This window comes from Podarcis tiliguerta (assembly GCF_965153285.1).
Source record: "Podarcis tiliguerta genome assembly, chromosome: 7".
NCBI classification, from domain to species: Eukaryota; Metazoa; Chordata; class Lepidosauria; order Squamata; family Lacertidae; genus Podarcis; species Podarcis tiliguerta.
Window position 1 is genome coordinate 60469962 of NC_139540.1, and position 19932 is coordinate 60489893.

The window sequence follows — 19932 nt, forward strand, 5'->3', positions numbered from 1 at the left end:
AGTAAGTGATGGTGAATCATGAGATTTAATTTAGAAATTAAATGGTACCCACTGAATCCTTTATAATCCTGACCATGATGCAGGCTGCTGTGGCTGCAGCATGCACTGCCAGTCTTCATATGTCCAGACTAGTTGATTGGGCAAGAAAATAGAAGACAATTTCTAATAGAGTATTTGCATGTTGACAGCAACAAAGAGCCTTTTGGCATCTTAAAGCTAAAAAAAAATTATAACATAAGATTTTGTGAACTAGCAACCACATATCAAATGGAATGGAAAATGAGAGTCAGGATGCAAGTATGTACTAGGGCAAAGAACATGTGAAGTTCATATATATGCTAATGGAATCTAAATTGGCCATAGCCACACAAAATAGATATTAGAACTTTAGTGGAAAGCTCAGTTTGTGTGCCAAGGTAGGAAAACAGGACAATTCATCAAAATAAATTAAAATTGAAGTAAGTATGTTGTGTACCATTTATGAACAGACAATATATTGTTATTTTATTTAACAAAGTGTATACATTGCTTCCTAGATAGAAGACTTCTAAGTAGTTTAAAGAAAAAAACCCAAAACCTTCATTAAAAAATGATAAAGGCATGTTTAAAAATATTAATCAAACCAGTAATTTTAAAATAATATACATAATAAAATTACATGTTTGGGTAGGTTTGCTGAAGCAAAAGGTTTTCAGCAGGCACCAAAAACAATAGTGAAATGCCTAATATAAATGAACAGGGAGTTCCAAAGACTATGCACTGCCTGATGTTGTAGTAAGTAGTGTTCTGTACCAGTAAAAAGAATGACACATTTTGGTTGTATACACACTTTCACCTGAACACCACATCTAATCCATTGCTTTTTGATCAGGGCCACTGTATTCTGTGAAACAGTACTAGAATCAGGTATCCAACCAGAATGTTTGCTAGTTTCCATAAGTGAATCTTCTTTTTACTAAGAAAAATGCTTCAGATATGATTTATTATGCAGGCAAATAAATATCTGTGTCCGATGGAGTGCTGAATAGCTAGATGCATAAAACTTATACAGCACTTTTACTAAGTGCTCAAAGAGCTTCACATAAATTAGATCAGTAATCATCCTAACTGCACTACCAGAAAGACTGGTATGATTACAGATGGGGAGCTCAATCTGAGAATGTAAGAACAGCCCTGCTGGATAAGACCATGAATCACATTACTGTGAGCATCCCAATCAGATGCTTTCAAAAAGCCTACAAAGAGGGAATGAGGGCCACAAGCTCTTCTTCACTGTTTGTGGCAGTCGGAGGCATCCTGCCTCTGAACCCTGAGGTTCCACATTTAAATATCATTGCTCATTGTTGATGGACCTATCCTCCAGAAATCTGCCTAATCCCTTTGGCCAGTGGCCATCAACACATCTTATGGCAGTGAATTTCATGTAATTATGCACTGCATCCATCAATCTACAACTCTAAAGGGTTCCCAATCTGTACACCTTCGACCATGCCATCCACATAGCCTTTTACACTGCAGAATTTAGAAGAGAAAATTGTTTATATGGTTTGCTCTATGAATGTGCAAAGACACTAGGTAAAATCACTTAAGTTTACAGTTTTGGGATTATAGCCAACTCTGTACAAGCTGACTTCTGCTCACACAGAATCTCCTATGCTTTCCCCACTCCTTAAATCTGGAACAGATTTTGAGGGTGCACTGGGAGCTGTAGGACAGAAGAGGAAGTCCCACCATGCAGGTTAGAGTTTGTTCTGCTTGTGTAGCAGTGAATGCAATTCTTAGCCTACAACTGTGAAACACTTCTTTTGAAGTCAGTCCCATTTAACAAAATAGGATTTACTTCTGAGTCAACAGAAAAGTCAACTACCAAGCAAGGCTTGGTAGTTACTGCGCAAGGCAGTGTTTCTTTACAAGATAAAGAGCAAATGTTCATGCTCTTATAACTTCATAATTTTAACTGAACACATTAGCAGTCTGGGTACTTGGAGGGCATGAAATAGGAGCAAAAAATGTAGCTTTTCTAGATGAAGAAGCATAGCAAGAGGAATGTCACCAAATTGACATTAAGCAATTAATGATTAAATCAGCATACATTTTAGTATGAATTAAACAATAGTTGTGAAGAAATATATATTAATATTTTTGATGACACATATATGCACTGGAATCTTAAAACAGGCTTTCACTTGCTGTGTAACAAAACAGGGTGTATACATCTTCGAAAGCTATGCTTCTCAACTAGAGTTTAAGTGCTTGTATTAAAAATAATGTATATTTTTACAGAGTCTGTTGCTTCACTAATGGGGGGGGGTGGAGAGAAAGGAAATACATTTTTAAGTGCCCCAAAAGTTTTTAAATTGAGGCAACATTTAGTTGATCAGACAGCATAAGCCCTGTACCTGTTTGGTTCGTGGTCCTGAAGGAAATACCCGGATCAGATGCCACAGATCTGAACAGCAGCATTTTTTCAAAAAGGCCCAGGGACATCCCAGCAAGGAACATAGGAAGACAGGTGCACAGTCAAGTCCCTTGGGTTATCTGAGCACCTCATAGATCTAAGTCAGAAACTGCAGCTACTCTGACCTCCAGCCTGCGTATTAAGCTCCAACCTAATGCCATCCCTTACTCTCCATTTATGATGCCACGCACGTTTTCACCTGCCCTTTTGAACCAGAAGCCACTTTTACATCCACACGTCCCTGGGTACTATTTTCTCTGCCCTGCTCGAGTGTGTGTGTCCCCCCCGGCTCCCCCCCCCCCAGCCTCTGGCGACACCTGGGATGGGAGTGCCTGGAACGTCTCCTCTCCCTCCGACACAGAACACAGGCCGCTTTTCAAACCTCGCCCGCCCCAGCCTCCGAACGCCTCCCCCGCCCGCCCTGCGCCCGGCCGTTACCGGTGAGGTGCCGGAGCGAGGTGCCGTGCGCCCACAGACTCAGCACCTGCTGGACCGACAGGTTGATCATGCTGCTGTCCCCCGCCTCCGCCTTCATCCCCGCCGCGCTGGTGGAGGAGGCGGCGGCCTGGCCGGCTCCGTCGTCGCTGGGCCGCCTCCCGGCGAGTCGCGGCTGGCTCCGCCACCAGTCTCGGAGAAGGCGAGGCCGGGCTCCCGAGGGGACGCTGCGGGCCGAAGGGGCGCGGATGGGGTGGGCTCCCCGCGGCGGGGGAGACATCGAGGACGGCAGAGGGACGAGCCAGGAGGCGGCGGCAGCGGCGGCGGCCCTCGCTCTCCGCTTCTCCAGCGGCGGGACGCGCGCCGAGGCCTCCCTCAGGGCTGGCAGGTGCGGAGAGCCCCGCGGTTTGGGGCCGACGGGAGGAAAGGAGACGGAGGCAGTTGCCGGGCGGCGGCGGCAGCAGCAACGGCCATCACCGCCCCCTTCCGAAGCCGCCTTCTCATGGCCTCCTCAGCTGCGAGGGGAGCGCGAGAGGGGGAGGTACCCGCGCGAGGCGCCAACGGGCAGCAACCGCCTCTTTTTCCCCCCCTCACAGGCCGGACGGCCGACCAACGGCTACTCGGCGCGTGCTTGAGCACGAGGCCCCACCTCCAGCCAGCCTCCCCCGCCCGACAGGACACGTGCGCGCGCGCGCGCCACCTTCAGCGAAACAGCGCGCGAGAGAGACGGCTCCTCCTCTCCCCAACCAGGCGAGTAGGACGCACGCGTACCAGCCAATGAGGGAAAGAGGGCGAACTGACGTTAGTCGGGCGGGGCTATTCGTTATATAGTCAGTTGGGGGCGGGGTTTCGGAGGGGGACAGAGACGCAACCGGTCTCAGGTTTCCTTTCAGGCGCTGTTATCTGTAAGCCGCGGTGTTACCTGTCATCACCGCTCGGAGCAGCCGCCGTTTCCCGTTTTAACATTTCGCCTGCCTGCCGTTTGATTTACCCTGACGCGAATCTCGTCAGGCAGTCAGAGCTCGTGGGGCGGACGGTCGTCTCGCGCGCTGCGTTAACGCTAATGGTGCATTTCTTGCCCCTCCCCCCCTTCCAGTAACTGTCAGGCTCTCCTGCTTCCTCACAATCAGCAAATCAAGTTCTCGAATCCATCACCATGAAGCGAACCATTTCGCAGACTGTGATCCTCTTAACACAGCACTTCGTCTCCCAAAGGTTGACCAGCCAGGCAGATGCTGTGAAAATGCGATCTGTGCAATAAGGATGCTGCCTTGTTTGTCCTCAAGTATCCAGCTATCAGATTACACTGCCTGTAATCATGAAGGCTCCATGTGGCTTATCATATCTGATATGGCAAATTGATTAAAATAATTTCTATATGCCTCCTAAAGTTACCATGGCTGCATCCAACAACTTAGAACAATCTTTAATAAACATAGTACATGTGGCCCAAAGGAGCTTCAAGAGGCTCTTCCATCTCTTTGATTTTTATGTGACCAAAACTCATAGCTTTCAACTTTCAGATTTAAAAATAAGGGATCAGCAGCCTCACCTGTCCTGGGGACAGTCTACGGGATATCTAACAATCCGGGATAGCAGTGGGAAGCAGCGAGAAACAGCACTGGAATAAGAGAATTTCCTGCCCAAAAAAGGGAAGGTTGACATCTATGACAAAACTCTAATAACAGAAAGTAGCCTAAGGGAAAAGTTTGAAGATATCCCCCTTCCATGGTTGCTTGTGTAGGGCCTACTTGGCCTTTTTAGCTAATCCAGGGATCAAGGGCAGTGTGACCCGTAAAACTGTTGAGTTTTGAACATTCTATATTAATGAATTATAAGACCACTAAAAGCACAGTGTTTAGTATTTATAAAATTCTTATGGAAGCAAAATTTGGACATGTTTGATGCCTTAAGCTTCTATGGGAACTAAAGTTGGAACAATGATTAGAGTTCACTGTGGGATAAGTCCTCTTTCCACTCACTTTTAGTACAGTACAGTATAGAGAAATCTTGCTGAAATTACCACACAGGTGGTACTTGATGCCACTCACATTGTCTTATATAACCCATGGGTTCTTCCTGCTGTCCTGAGGGAAGCTGCCAAGTAGCAGGCACAAGTGGGGCTGCAATAGTTAAGTGTTGAATACTCAAGGAAATTGAGGCAACAGTCAAACAGCACATCTTGCAATCCCCAAATCTAGCCCCAATGAATTTTATTGATTGATTGATTGTAAGGATCAGAGTATAAGGAAATGTTCATATGTTGATAGTGGCAAGGCCTACTATTGCAAGGTTTGGGAAATATTTACTAGGAATAGTATTCTACTAGAATAGCACTTGCTATGGTGTGGGATACAGCTTTATTATAAAAATGGATGTATAAACTGAGGGTTATATGAGGTCAAAACAAGTTAGATAAGTTTTGCAGTTTGATTTAATTTTGTAGACTACATCAGTAGAAAAGAACATAGGCAAGCATTGCCACCAGCAGACAAACGAAGTTGGTTGCAGTATTAAACTTATTTCATCCAATATGGTAACTCTGGTTTTGATGAGCCCTATGTATGGGAAAAAGCATTGTATTGATTGGAGTATGTTTTGTTGTATACACCTTTAACATTGCTGATTCTAAATATTGTTGGAATTCTTCAAGATTTTCCCTGGCTAAATTTACTTTATTTCATTTTTCTGATATATCTAATTTTGCTTTAAAATGAACTATTGTTTATATTATTTTGCTTAGTTTATGTTTAAGACAAAAAAAAATTGTGCCATATGTTAAAGCCTAATTTCTTTATTAAAATAATTAAGATAATCCATTAAAATGCTTTAAAGACCATCGGAGTATAAGCATTTATATTTGCCATATCTAAGGAACAATAAAATCTGTAACATCATATGAAAGGCCCAGTAAGGCCTTAGTTAATAGATAAGGTTTTATTGTCTTACAAAATAGTCTGTTGAAAGACATGTGTGCTATCAATTTGTCTAGCACTTAAAAAAACAACAACCTTATTAGCTACTGGCTATCTCCACAAGTTGAAGCAAATTAATCGTTAAGCAATATTTACTTTTGCTTGCCTGGGAGTTAAGATGGGATAAAAGGTGCAAAATCACGATGAGACTGCTTCTCAATACACCCTTTCACTGATTTTCAAAGCAAATAGACATTATCGACAGAATTTTACAGGCTTAACCAGAATGTTATCTTGCCTGATTGCCAAAGCTAGAGATGCAAGGACAGAAAAATAAATCTAGCTAATATATTTTTGCACTTAGTGCAGATTTGTGATCTGCAATAGCACAGGGCTGGTGGCGGCATTTGTAGTGTGCCATGCCCATGTGCATTGTGAATGTGTGTGTGTATAAACATTGTGTAATATCACAGATGAGACCAGTAGTTTGACCCATTTTTTTACAGTGCAATTGACAAGCTTGCATGTGGGTGTGTTGGTTTGCCAGGTGCTATGCAGATTCGCAGGGGCGTAGCCAGAGGGTGTGGCAGGGGGAACTGCTCCCCTAAATCAAGTAAATAGATAAGATTACTTAACTAATTGACCAATTGCAATGCAGATAACTTAGTTCTCCACCCCATAACATAAAGCCCCCCCCAATAAAGCCTGGCTATGCCCATGCCAGGCCAGAACAAAATCCAAGTCTTTCTCCCTGGGTTGAATGACTTATTGCTGTATCTCAGGTCATCTAACAAATAGTTCAAATGACTCCAGCAGCTTAAAGTCTTGACAGGCTCTGGAAAAAACACAAGCAGGGATGGGGAACCTGTGGATGTCCAGATTTTGTTGGACTCCAGCTCCCATCAGCTCCTGCAGCATGGTCAATAATAGGAGTTGTAGACCAATAACATCAAGAGGGATAATGAGAGTTATATAGCAATATATGGAGAGCCACAGGTTCTGCACCACTGTTCTACAGCTGGAATGAGAAAAGAGGCCGTCACTTAAGTGTGTGGCAGGAATAATTCTTACATGGCCAGCTGCTATAGCATGTTAAAGACTATTAGACAGTGCTTGATTAATGGCTTTTGTTTTTAACAGAGGGTCAAAAGTTGAAAAATAGTGCTGCAGCACATTGATTAGGTGTCTCCTACTCTGAGCACTGTGACCCCATAACCCAATACTAAATTCTACTCCCACTGGCAAAAGGGTGACATAGTCAAAGATCCAAATCTGTTTGTGTATAGTTACTGTTATCTCACCTGTGTCCTTTACAGTGCAATATTATGTACCAGCTGGAATGCTTTCATTGCAGCTACCTATACACAGGCATATCATGGAAATATGCCACTGCCAAAGATTTGATACATAGATTTATTTATTTTTTTACCTTTTACAGAAATATGCTGAGATACGAGTTGGGCTCCGAAAATGAAATTTCACTTGACAATGAGGGTTGGAATTCTGTCTAGTTTTAAAAGTGAGTAGAAGTGCCATCAATAAGGCGATGGGAAGACAAATCCTGGTAAGTAATAAGAGGTTTAAAATTGAACTACATGCTGAGAAGAAGTATCCTGCAGACTCAGTTAGATTAAGCCATGGTTGGTGCAAAAAGATCTCAGATTGCACTAGAAGTACAGGGACAGAGAAGTATTGTTCTCTACAGTGTAACCTGGAACTTGAAACAGGAATATCTTACATTGAGAGGGTCATGAAGATGCTCTCTATTAGTCAAGATGCATAATGATCTAGTTTGGAGGCAACAGTACATGAACATACCTCCACGGGGCAGCCAGTGTGACACCTTCCAGGTGCTGCTGGGCTCCAGCACCCATCAGCCTCAGTCAGCATTGTCAATGGTCAGAGATAACTGTAGACTTGTAGACCAATAACATCAGGAGGGCACCAGGTTGACTACCCCTATTTCGTGTATTTTCACTCAGTAGTGAAAAGAAAACATCTGATCTGAAGCAAATGAATAAAGAGTTTGTCAAGGGCAGAGTTAGGCTGTTAATGATCTCTACTGAGACGCAAACTATAAACAAAGTGCTCCCAAACAAAATCAGGGAGAGGGTAAATTGCACTAATTATTCGAACTGGGAATAGATTGTTAAAATGTTTTGACTATAAGAAAAATATTCTGCACCAGCCTCTTGATCACTTTAAAGATATGTTATGCAGTCACTTAAAATAAAATAAAAAATCTCTCCTTGAACAGCACATATTACTACAACCCAGCTATTAAAACCCATTTGTGATATCTGAATGACCCATTTGCTGTATTAAACCCCAGTTTGGAAATAACAGGTGACAGTATTTACAAATATACTAGCAGTACCTAATGGAAGCACCTAGGCATTCCTACAGCAGACACCATAGCCACCAGACTTGCATTGAATTCCCAAGGAGAGCTACTGCTCCACAGAGATGTTTCAGCCAACCCACTGCTCTCTCCTAATTCAAAACTGCACGACTCTCAGAACCACACATTTATCTGACACTGAAAGTCAAGCCAAGTTGTTGGTCACACAGTAAATCACATATTGGATACATAACTGTCTTGCTGGCTACAATTACATTACAATCTTTCTGGCATCAGGTTACAAAATGTTTATTTACCCAGCGATTATGTGACCTCTGTTCAACTTCAGTTTTGTTTTGGTCTTTTGCTGCCTCTCAATCTTATTTTTGTTTAAAGGATATTATGTTGTTTTCTTAATAAAAATATTTTAAAAAATTATATATATATATATATATATATATATATGTACAAATTAGAAAACATACATATTCACAACAAAAGAAAATACAAAAGAAAAAGAAAATACATCTAACTAAGGGAAAAAATTAGAATATTTTGTCTCTTTTCATATTTACAGTTATTTATACCTCTATAAAATGCTATTCACAATAAAGCAGTGGAATGAAAGATAAGATATCAGAAAAAAGAAAAAAGAACAAAGAAAAAATAAAGAAGTAAAAGAAAAAGATCATAGGTGAAAAATTTTAAAAGTAGGTAAGTACTCACAATACATAGCCATTTCCCATCCATATTTATAATCAATTGTATAATTTCATCTTGTCCTTATCTACCTTAAATAAAGTGTTTTTCTTATATTTTTATGACTGGACACTGCACTGGAATCCATTAGATGAGAGGTAGTCTAGAATTGTTTTAAGCAAATAAAATTAAATTGCTTAATCCATTTGAAACCTGTAACAACTACTATTAAGATGAGCAAGGTTTATTGTTGAGCAAGGTTTCTAGGCAACCGTGACATATCCTCCATTGTTACACTGCTAGATGATTTACCAGAGGCCTTTGGTAGGAGTAGGGCTTTGAGGGGAGAGAGAGAGAGAGAGAGAGAGAGAGAGAGAGAGAGTGTTACAGAGCAAGTTGGGGAGTTAACTCATTAAGGAGTTATTGCATGAGAGCGTTATTATGTAAGTTACAGAGTCATAGTATTAAGAGTGTTGCAGTGTTAAGAGGGAAAGTGATACAGAAAAATATCTTTTGAAATTTAGGTAGGATTTCTTAGTGGTTTCTGTATTCTGGTTCTATCCATGAAGACTCAGAATCAGATGAGACCATCCTTTTCTTGTCATGGCTGGATTATTTTCAAAACATTTTCCTTGTGATCAGTTTAAATGCTTCGGGTAAATTGGCTTGCCTTTTCTTTAGTGGACATACTCAGAACAGGGGCATGTCCATGTTTTGGAGGGGCTTTTGACAAGATGTCCTCAGTGTGTCTAACTCCTTGCTGCATTCTCCACAAGCTGCTAATGACAGGTAATTCATTAGAAAGCTTGAAGTGTTAGGTGCACGAAGACACTGCAACCCTTCTCCCTGCTCTGTCCTAAGTTGCCAAAGCTTTGGAACGTCATAAAAAGCAGCATGCCAAGGACGAGTCCTCAAACTTCCAAATAAAGAGCTCTGCAGAGATGGAGAAGAAAATCAATTTCTGGCATTGCTGCTGAAAGTCCATCTCTTGGCCCGTATGTTTGAGGCCAAACTCTGTGTCATTTTTGAGTGACCCAGTGCAGTAGGAATGAAAAGGACTGGCTCAGATTCCTCAGGTAAGGAAGTTAATTATGCTGATGGAGAATTGTTGTAAGGGCAACAAGAATCTCCCTAATTGGGCAAGGAGGAGGCATATCTCTGATTCAAGAAGAGTTCAGAATACTTTCATTTAACTTGCCATGGGAAAGAGGCAGAGAACACTTTCCTCGCTGCCTTTGAGGTGAAAGCATGGCACTTAGTTAATGTGGTGCAGGGGTCTCTAATATGAACAATTAGTACATTAAGCACTAAACAAATTGAGGTTACAATCCTATAAGGACATCACTGCTAGTGTACCCAATGACATGTTTCTTCAGGAGTAAGTGAGACTTCTGAGTATAGAAGCATAGGATGGGTCTTTGGTTGCATGGTTTTAAGAGCAGTGATAAACTGTGCCATTAGATGGCAGTATTTTACATTCTATAGTAGTTGCATCTATGCTGAGCTTTTTTCTTTTAGAGACCCATAGCTTTCTTGACTTAAAATAGCATCCTTCTTCTGGTATTCATTATATGGAAAATCTCAGCTTTAAAGACTTTTTCCATCCTTACAGAAAGTACAGGCAAAGATTTGTTCCAAGGGTTTGGGTCTATTCCCTCCCCTTTATGATTGTGTTAATCACTTTAAAATTAATATAGTAAACCTCAGTTTCATGCAAGTACATGATGAAACCTGTTGGCTTTAGCAAGAATGGGGGTCATGGGACTGAGCTAATAAGAAAGTAGGGAGGAAACCCTTGCTTCATACTAATCTGCTTTGATAGAGTAGAGAATAAAGGAATGGAGAAAGAGATGGGAACAAAGCATATTCAAACATTTTGGCAATAAATTCTGTTGCAATTCCCTGCTGCCATGGAGTTCCTGTTCTCTATAACTTGAATGGTGAAGTGAGTGCTCCTTCAAAGGGAGCAAATGACCAAAACATCCAAATGGATGTGTAAGTTGTGGGAAGATGCTCCTTTCATGCATGCTGTGGGGATTCCAGCTTGCATATGTTGAACCCCCTCCCCTGCCAGTAGATTGTTTTACATGGACAGAATTAAACACCATATGAACATCACTGGTACACTATTAGAGTGTTGTCGCTGTGCTATAGAGAAAGTCAGAACATTATGCTATAGAGAAAGTCAGAAAGTTATGTCCTTTTAAGACCCATCTAGATAGCTCAGTTGGTTAGAGAGTGGTGCTGATAACACTAAGGTTGCAGGTTTGATCCCTGTATGGGACATCTGCATATTCCTGCGTTGCTGGAGATGATCCTCCGGGTCCCTTCCAACTCTACAATCCTCTGATTCTATGATCAATGGAAAGGTAAGAATGTGCTTAAGAGTGCAGTCCAAAACACACTTACTAAGGAATAATCTCCATTGGACACAAAATATCTCTCTATCTCTATCCAGGGTCAAGTAAAAAAAATGGGTCAGGTAAAGCACATCAATTAAACTTATAAATACAATAGCCAGTTGGGACAATTTCTGTAAATTTACAGTGGCCATATCCAGTCAGTTCACAAGGCCCAAAGCCAGAATCATAATCAACACTTTGAATTGTGCTTGGAAACAGACTGGCAGTCAATGAAGCTGTTGTAACACGGGAGTCTCATGCTTCCTATAATAAGCCCTGGGCAATAGTCGGGCTGTAGCATTCTAAACTGACTGAATTTTCTGAGCACCCTTCAAAGACAGCCTCATTTAAAGGACCTTACTAGTGCTTTAAAATCCAAACAAGTAATACCTAAGGCATATGTCACTCTGGCCAGCATAAAAGAAAGTTCACCACCTCTTTGTGTCAAATTTGGTCCTGTCCAGTATCCATCAATGACAATAGTGCCAGCATGTGCTTTAGGATGACAAATGGGATGAATATCACACCTCCCAGGCCCCCCCAACATGATTGCTAAGCATACAATTAATTCAACTTAAAGTTAAGACCTTAATGTGTTCGCATCCTGAGAGAGCAAGCAAAGCATCAATGATGGTAATACAGAGCTGGATCTCAGTTAATGTTTCTATTTTGAATTTATGTAGGGTGACTTTGAAGCATTCTTAATTTTATTTTAAATTAGTTAGCCCTCTGGCCCATGCAGCAGATTTTTTAAACTAGTCTTTTCCTTGATTGTTTCTAGCCTGAGGACAATAAGTTAATCAGTGTTTGGCTATTTTTCACATAACATTTTTTCCTGCTATTTCCCTTCCCTAGTTCCCTTAATCCCAGAAATATTAAGTCTAATTCTACCATTGTTGTCACTTCATCTTCCCCCTTTTTTTTGCCAAATGCCCACAATCTCTGTTATTTATGCTTGGATTTTAATTTACTGATAGGACAAAAACCTTTTAGAGCTGTACTTAACATTTTTTATTGATTGCAGGCTACTATATGGTTTTAATTTGCATTCCAGGCATTTTTAAAAACAGCTTTAACATGCTCTTGAATTCCTGTCATTCCGTTTTGTTTCTTTTCTACATGAAGGTGCGATCTAATCTTTTCTGCCTTTGTCCTCCCCAACTAAATGATTGAAGGGGGCACTGTGGAGATGTCTAATTTGGAAGCCCTAGTTAAAGGGCTTGTTTATGTTGTTGATTTAAACCATTGACAAGAAAGCCCCAGGACCAAATTCTGCCAGCAGCTGAAGAGGAAATTGCTGATTTCCCCAAGTACCTCTAATGAAGGAGAAGCCAATATAGTTATCTGGTTCTTTTCATTGTCCACACCCCTCTATAAAAGCACAGAATTTTAAACAAGTTCCCTATTACATCCCCACTGGAGGTCAAAAAAGCATGACCAGCAAGGTTATTTTGTTATGCAACAAAGCTACATTTACAAAATAATTTAGGGTTCAATTTTAAACTTGTGAGCCATAGATTAAGAGGCCATCGGATTTGGTGGAAGCCCTGCTATGCTGACAGTGGCCGACCTCATATGTGGCTTCCACATATGCATGAAGGAAGCCTTCAAGCTGGGCATGAGCACATCAGCACCTTGCCCACCACTCTGCCAGATACACCAGTGGAATGACTAACATTCTGTGAGTTGTGGGTGAGACATGGGTGGCATAGTGGAAAGGCATATTTATACCATATCCTAGCAATCATCCAGGACATCCTGGGCATCTTCCACTGGGCTCTGCTTGCTTAGGCATGGGAGATTATGTCTCCACCTAGGAGCAAATATATCTGAAGGCTTAAATTTTTTTTTAACAGGGCCTCCCCTTCTAGTGGTTCTGTCTCCTAGAAAGAGCTGTATGCTGCCTTTAAAGTCACATGTTCTTGCATGGTTATGGAGCAGGGGAAGCTTTGGGGGAGTCATTCTCAGATCTGAGGGTGATGAGAAAGCCAGACCATCAGGCTAGGCACTGCGGGGTCAGAGAATGGCAGCAACTAGTTTAGAATCTAGGTCCACTTCAGGCAAACACTGGGGCCCTATCACTAGGGATATGACAAAAATGTCTTCATGGAAGTCTAATGCAAGACTCCTTGAACAGAAGAGAACCAGACAGTCATTTTTTCAGTGAATATATATAGCCAGATTATTATTTTCCTCCCAGCCTTTTATTGCCTGGTCTTCAGACCCACAGACAGGACCACAGACTTTCTGAATAGATTACAAAGGGGAAATGTCTCAGCACTTGCCTTGGTCAGACAGAAGCCTGGAGCAGGGAATGATGTAAATGATTGGTCTCTCCATTCGTGAGGTGTGTATACATTCTATTCAGTTCACCTCATAACTAAAAAAAGAAGCTGACAGATCTGGAACACAAAGAGAAGGAAACAGCCCAGGTGTTCTCATTATGGTTACTATTTAGGAGCAAACCATGATATAATGAAGTTCATACCAGCCAACATTTTGCAAATAAAAATAGGGCCAGGCTTGGAAGAAGCATCCCAGTTTTCATAACAAATATCACCCCCCTCCACATTATTAAAGGCTCTTCAGTGCCTGATGTACAGTGCATTGGTTTGTTTTGCAATAGCCTATCTTCCACTGTATAGACAGTTTTGAGCCCTTAAGAAACAGAATACCATTAGTCCCCTTTGGGTTCTGCCCCTTTCTCCTTGCATTTCACTCCTTCCCTCTGCTTGGTGCTTTAATATCCTTGAGCCTATAGGTCCATATATAAGCCTTAAGAAGAGCCCAACCCCTGTGAGGAAGGAAGGGGCAGTTTGAACCTATGGAAGCAGTATGCATGTAGAGATTTTCTTAAATTATTATTATATTTCTCACATAAATATTACTCTGCCTCTAAACGGAGTTTGGGGAGGTGGGTGTGAGCAAACCATTTATTCAGTAAACTGAATAAAAAGGAAAATAGTATTTTACAAGCTTTGTACTTATTGCATGATACATTTCTGTGCAGTGTTTGTTTCTGCTAAGCTTGCAAAAACTGTGAAACAGTGCAGTGCTGCACTCTTAGGGCTGTATCCAATGAAGTTCTACACAGAGTAGACCCACTGAAATTAATGAGCCTAAATTAGGCATGGTCTACTCTGAGTAGGACTAGCATTATCTAATATCTAGTGGCCCTTTTTATGACTATTCTCCAAAAAAGGCAGTCAGTTATAAATTGCTTTAAACAAACAGGCCTGCTGGATTTGTCAATACTTGGACAGGCATGATATCAATCACAAACTCAGCAGGATACTTTTCAGGCTCTTAAGATTTCTTTAAATTACAAGTGCATTCCATTTACACGCAGCAGCAGACCTCTTAAAGGGCAGGTTTAATAATCCAGGTCAAGCATATTTTATGCCCTCTTAGAAAAAAAAATGTGTTAGAGTGACTGAGTACGAATATTCAGGGTAGCCATAGATCCTACTTTACAGAGGACAGTGCTGTATTCGAAGGGCTGTCAGAGAAGGAGTCCTTTGTTTGAATGGCTGCTTGGTCCCAAGTCCAGTTTAAAGATAACAAACCATAGTAACTGGGTCCTTGAAGTTGCCCATCAAATGTTAGCACCTACATGGCAGACTGAGGAGGCACCCAAGTCATCTGGTCACATTCTTCCCCACTTCTGGTGAGAGGAATTGTAGTTATACTTAAATTAGATTAATTATTTCTAAATTTGCATCTCTACATATATGTTAGTATATGCAAGCTTTATGCAATCTGTATCCTCTTTTATTTCCTGTTATTTGATGATGTGTTGAGTAGTCAACAACATGGTGATGCTTGGAATAACCAAGCAGCGTTTAATGACTCCTCCTCCTGACAACTAGACAGAGGCCAGTCTTAGAAAGATATGAGGTTCCTCAAGTGTTCATCTGGAGAATTTCTACACTTGTGTTGCTTGGAGAAAGAGCTGTTGTGCTTGCAGGAACGTCAAGTTATATCCATGATCATAGAATTGTAGAGTTGAAATGAACCCTGAGGGTCATCTAGTTGATCCATTTTGCTCAGATAGGTGAGAGCTCAAGGATGGTCTCTTCATAGGATGAGAGCATTCTCCTCTTTCTCCCATATATCCTAGGACTATGCCAAAGAATGAAACAGATTCTGGAGAGAAGCACTGCCTGACAATATCAGATTTACTATCTTAAATTATAGAGGGGTTGCTGTATTAAATCTTACAGCAAAGACAACAGAGATTCTTATAGTACCTCAAAGGCAATTTGGGTTACCCACGGAAGTTTATGCCACAACAAATCTATTAATATTTAAGTTCTCTCCGGATTGTTTTTTAAAAATATTTTTAGTTAGTTTCTGTTTCATCCCTGTGAAAAAGCCTGAAAATTTGATTGCCGTGTGCAACAGTTGTTCAAACAGTAGCTTGGATCAAAAGCAGCTCTTATTTATTTTGTAAATGTGGCACTGGCATTAATTGCTGTAAGTGAAGTGTTGAGACCAAGAGGGTGGTCCTTGGCTCTTCACGAAGGATGATCCTGACTGCCTAAGTAAAAACAGCGGAAAATGTTTGTACTCTCCATGGGGTGATGTCAAGCCATCAGTCACTCTCTCAACTGTTAGCAAACAGGGGCCCAGCAGCAGAAAGAATTAATATATAGCAATTCTTATTACTCTTTCATAACATCCTAATTCATATTACCTCTGGGTTTAATTTTTAACCATTTGACTAAAACCCCCCCAATCTCTGCATAGAAATAAGAAAAAGAAGTCGTATTAAAATGTGTGAGCGTGCCAGTTGATTTTCCCTGGTAAGATTTATTAGGAAGGCAGGCTAATGAAAAGCTTAATAGGTGAGATCAGTAGTTCCCAATTAACTAATTACTGAGGACCCCCCTACTTTTAGCTTTCAAAAGCCAAGCCAATTTTGAAAATGGTAGTTTGATAACACTATGGTAGTTACCTCTGCAAGGCAATTTTATGAACAGAATGTGAGGTAGCCCCTAATAAGCAAAGGATTTTAGGTATACTAAAAAACAGATTAGGGCTGAGCGACACCTGGTTTTCAACATCATGACATATCAGCAGCTAAACATTGCAATATTCCGATATATCACAATGCCTGAAATTGGAGATCAGGCATGGATAATGAGGGAAGGAGCAGCCATGGAGATCGGATGGTGGGAAGGAGAAGAAGCAGAGTCATCTCCATTGAATGGTTTGGATGGGGAAGGGGATGAGGGGTGCTTCAAGCTGCTGTCAGCAGGGCAGCCAGCGAAGATACATGTCTACTGTGGCTGCTGCTGCTTTCCTGCTGACTGAGAAAAGCTGCTCTGCCTCAGTGCCCAGGGGAAGGTAGTGCCACGGTGCTTTGAAATGAGGGTGATCAGCTGTCCTGTTCTCTGTCAGTGTGAGGGAGGCAGCACCTCACAATCGGCTTCCCTAGTCTCCCTCAGTGTGGGGGAAGGCAGCTCAGACAGCAGTGTTATCGGCTTAGATCATTGTGCAATATCGGCGGTGCCTTGAAATCGGCTGCCCTACTCTCCCTCGAGTGAGGAGTGATATATTGCCGTGTATTGCCTGGTCAAAATTGTTCCAGCGGTGTGATTTCAAAAACAGATTTTTGCCAATATATTGAAAAATTGCACAGTGCTAAAATATTTGTGATATTACCATGCAGAATGATTAAAAAAATTAGATAGGGGAAGACAAGAGATGGGGCTGCAGGCACTTTGAGTGCGCTCTGCAGACCCCCAGGAGTCCCCAAACCTCTAATTGGGAACCACTGATTAGATGAAAGGTAGCTGCTGCTTTTCTAGGAGCCAAGTTTAAGTAGCACAGGAGGATCAGCCTGTTCTGGGTGGCTCTTTATTACTAACAGTGTTCTCTTGCAAGAAGATCTTTTGATGTGCCTTGTTCTGTCAAACTCAGTAACCTATTCATATGATACTCTGCAGCTGCTGTAACTTTTTTCTCTCTTTTAAAAACCAAACCACAAGGGTTTTGTTCACATCTCCCCATACAGCTCCATACAGCTATTTCCCTGAATGGCTAGAGGAGAAGAGAGAGGGTCAGAATCAAAGGCCTCAACTTCAGTTGGTATTAAGTCTGTAGAAGTCCAAAGAGGTTGCATGTCATTAACACCAAAGATGGGCAATGAGGCAAGAACAGTATGCCTTACACTGCTTTTCATCACTGTTCAGGATTGACATTTATGCAATATAGATACAATTAAATGATATTTATAACAGTTCACCAACCATGGGGTTATCCAAATATTCCTAGAAATCTTTCAGAGAACAAAAGGACAGGTCCCTGTTCTGAGGACCGAATAATCAAAAACTTGTCACAAAAATGGATAAGCGAACAGAAGTAGAGGCACCATGGCTAAGGTGAAGTGCAATTATTTCAGTTACACATTTTTAGTTACAGCAGACTGCAGGATTTTGATCTTCCTCATTATTTCCAGTGATATAACTGGCTCTTAAACCAAGAAGAAGTTCTAGGGAGGTTAAGTGCCCTACAACCAGACAGAGCCAGAGGTTCGACATCATAGCCCCCCAAATGCTTACCTAACCATGAAGGCTGGGAAGGACAAGGACAATAAGGGAGCTCCTAGCCATGTTTCTCATCTGCTTCCCTAGCTGGTTTAAGGACCTGCTCTATTCCAATTTTCTTGTAATGCCATTGTTGACTAGCTCCAGTCTAGACATTCACACCCTTATGCGCACAGCAGAACATGGTATTTTGTGTGTTTGTATGCTGAAGGGAAACAAGAAGAATGGCTGTAGATAAGTGGTAGAGCACATGCAAAAAGTCCTTGGTTCAATCCCTAGCATTTCTGGGTTAGATTGGGAAAGACAGTTGTCTGAACCCCTAAAGAGCCACTTCCTGTCAGAAACAAGACTGGGTTACATGGACCAATGGTTATTTACCTACTGAATTTATATACTTGTTCATAATGGTCATTCCAGTGTATTTTGCAATGCAAATTAAAACAAGAGAAAAAGCCCCAATGATAATGGAATCACACAATTAAAGTCAATATACAAATAGCACTATTTAAATAACCATTAAAACATCAGAGAGAGATTTATTTTTAGTGACTAAAATACAGTATCTTTCTAATATCTAAAATGCCTAAAAGAATAAAAATGCCTTAAGCTAATGTCTAAAAGATTGTACAGAGCATTCCAAGCAAGCCTCCTTGGGGACAGGATTCCATAGATGAGAAAGCCCTCTGCTTTGCTTTAGTTGTTTGTTTGCAAAAATTTCCATGCTTCCAGCATTAAGAAGAAATATCATGGCAATGAAAAACATAAAACCAACAGTACAAAATACAACTTAATACATTAACATAGCTGGATCATCCCCTCAGGAAAAGCCTCTTTGCACAACTGAGTTTTAAGGCAGATTCCTAAATGCCAATTCTGTAGGTGTCTTCCCTATGCACATAGCTGTCAAGTGTCCCTTATTTGAAGGGACAGTCCCTTATTCCAGTGCCATGTCCCACTGCTGTCCCTTATTGATGGATGTCCCTTAAATGTCCCTTAAATGAGGTCCCTTAAATTTCAAAGGAAGCAGCTCCTCTCCCTCCCTCCCTGCTGGCCAGGGAGGAGGGAGGCTCCAACTGTGTTGCTTGGCTGTGTTGCTCACCCAATAAGAAGTCTAAGAACGACTGAGGGGGGGTGGAGCTTGCATGCCTTGTGTGTGGCTAGTTAATGCAAGCTGAGGGGGGTTTTGAATGCTGGGCGCCATTTTGTTGCATGTGCTGCTGCAAACTTAGCAGTGCAAAGCCAGGCCGGGGAGCCATCTTAAGTTGAGGCTGCATAGGCCTTGTGGTGCATGTGATTCAGATTCTATTCAGTTGAACCTCTGGTTACAAAGTTGGTTGGACAGTGTTCTCGAAGCTACCCAGGATGAGTTTGACCAGGCTGCAGGAGGACAGGAAGACTGGAGTGCCTGGAACAGGTGAGGCTGCAGGCCCCTTATTTTGGCTGCTGGTCCCTTATTTTCAAGGCTGCTGGTCCCTTATTTTGAAATCTGGGTAGCTATGCCTATGTACCTTGGAACACTTTCCAAAGGGCAGGTGCCACCACACTAAAGGCACTGGTCTTAATGGACATAAGACAAACCTTGCCACCTGCTTGACCTCAGAAGGTGGTGGCAGTCTGAAAAGAGCCACAGTAGAAGATCCTGCTGTTCAGGCAAGTTGATGGAAGAAGGCAGTCCTTGGCCACTGAGTTGTGAAGGGTTTTAAAGGTTAAAGCCAGCATCTTGAATTGGAGATAGAAACTAATAGGAGACCAGTGTGGATTTCCAAAATGGTGGTGAGATATGTTCTCAGCATGCTGTCTGAGTCAAACTTCAGGCTGCTTTATTTTGAACTATTTGTAATGTCCAGACTGAATTCAAGGAAAGCCTCATGTACAATGACTTACAGAAGTTAAAGCAGGATGTTAACCAAGTTTGGATCACCATTGCCAGAGTCCGTGTTTGAAAATAGTGAGAAAATGAACAAACCACAAATGCTCTCTGTTTAGAATCAGGATTATCAACACATCACCCGTTAATGTAGTGAAGCAAGCCCTAACCAAGTAACTACACCAAGTAATGTGGTCTACATCTGGGATTTGCATCATGGACAGCATCATTCAGCACCTCACAGGAGGAGAAAGCAGGGCACTA

At 41.6% G+C, this 19932-nt stretch overlaps 1 protein-coding gene and 2 long non-coding RNA genes across 6 annotated transcripts in view; 2 read left to right on the top strand and 1 right to left on the bottom strand.

Annotated features, from left to right (window-relative positions):
* Positions 1-3605, bottom strand: part of TMEM170B (transmembrane protein 170B) — a 31889-nt gene extending 28284 nt beyond the window's left edge. For 3 of the 4 annotated variants that reach the window (XR_014513404.1, XR_014513405.1, XR_014513406.1), the window contains exon 1: positions 2897-3494. Coding sequence is in view for 1 of the 4 variants with exons in the window: in XM_083449708.1 (XP_083305834.1) it covers positions 2897-3173 (277 nt within the window). In the remaining 3 variants the exon portion in view is untranslated. Of the gene's footprint in view, positions 1-2896 lie in introns of all 4 variants that reach the window. The other variant, XM_083449708.1, reaches the window with a different exon arrangement.
* LOC310681682 lies at positions 2852-5732 on the top strand. The gene is made up of 2 exons (XR_014513505.1): positions 2852-2957; positions 3490-5732. It is a non-coding gene; the product is annotated as an uncharacterized lncRNA (long non-coding RNA).
* An 801-nt stretch (positions 5733-6533) lies between these two features.
* The window catches only part of LOC310681710, a 53293-nt gene continuing 39894 nt past the window's right edge, over positions 6534-19932 (top strand). The window contains exons 1-2 of the long non-coding RNA XR_014513538.1: positions 6534-7327; positions 8727-8859. This is a non-coding gene — a long non-coding RNA (uncharacterized lncRNA). The remainder of the gene's footprint in view (positions 7328-8726; positions 8860-19932) is intronic.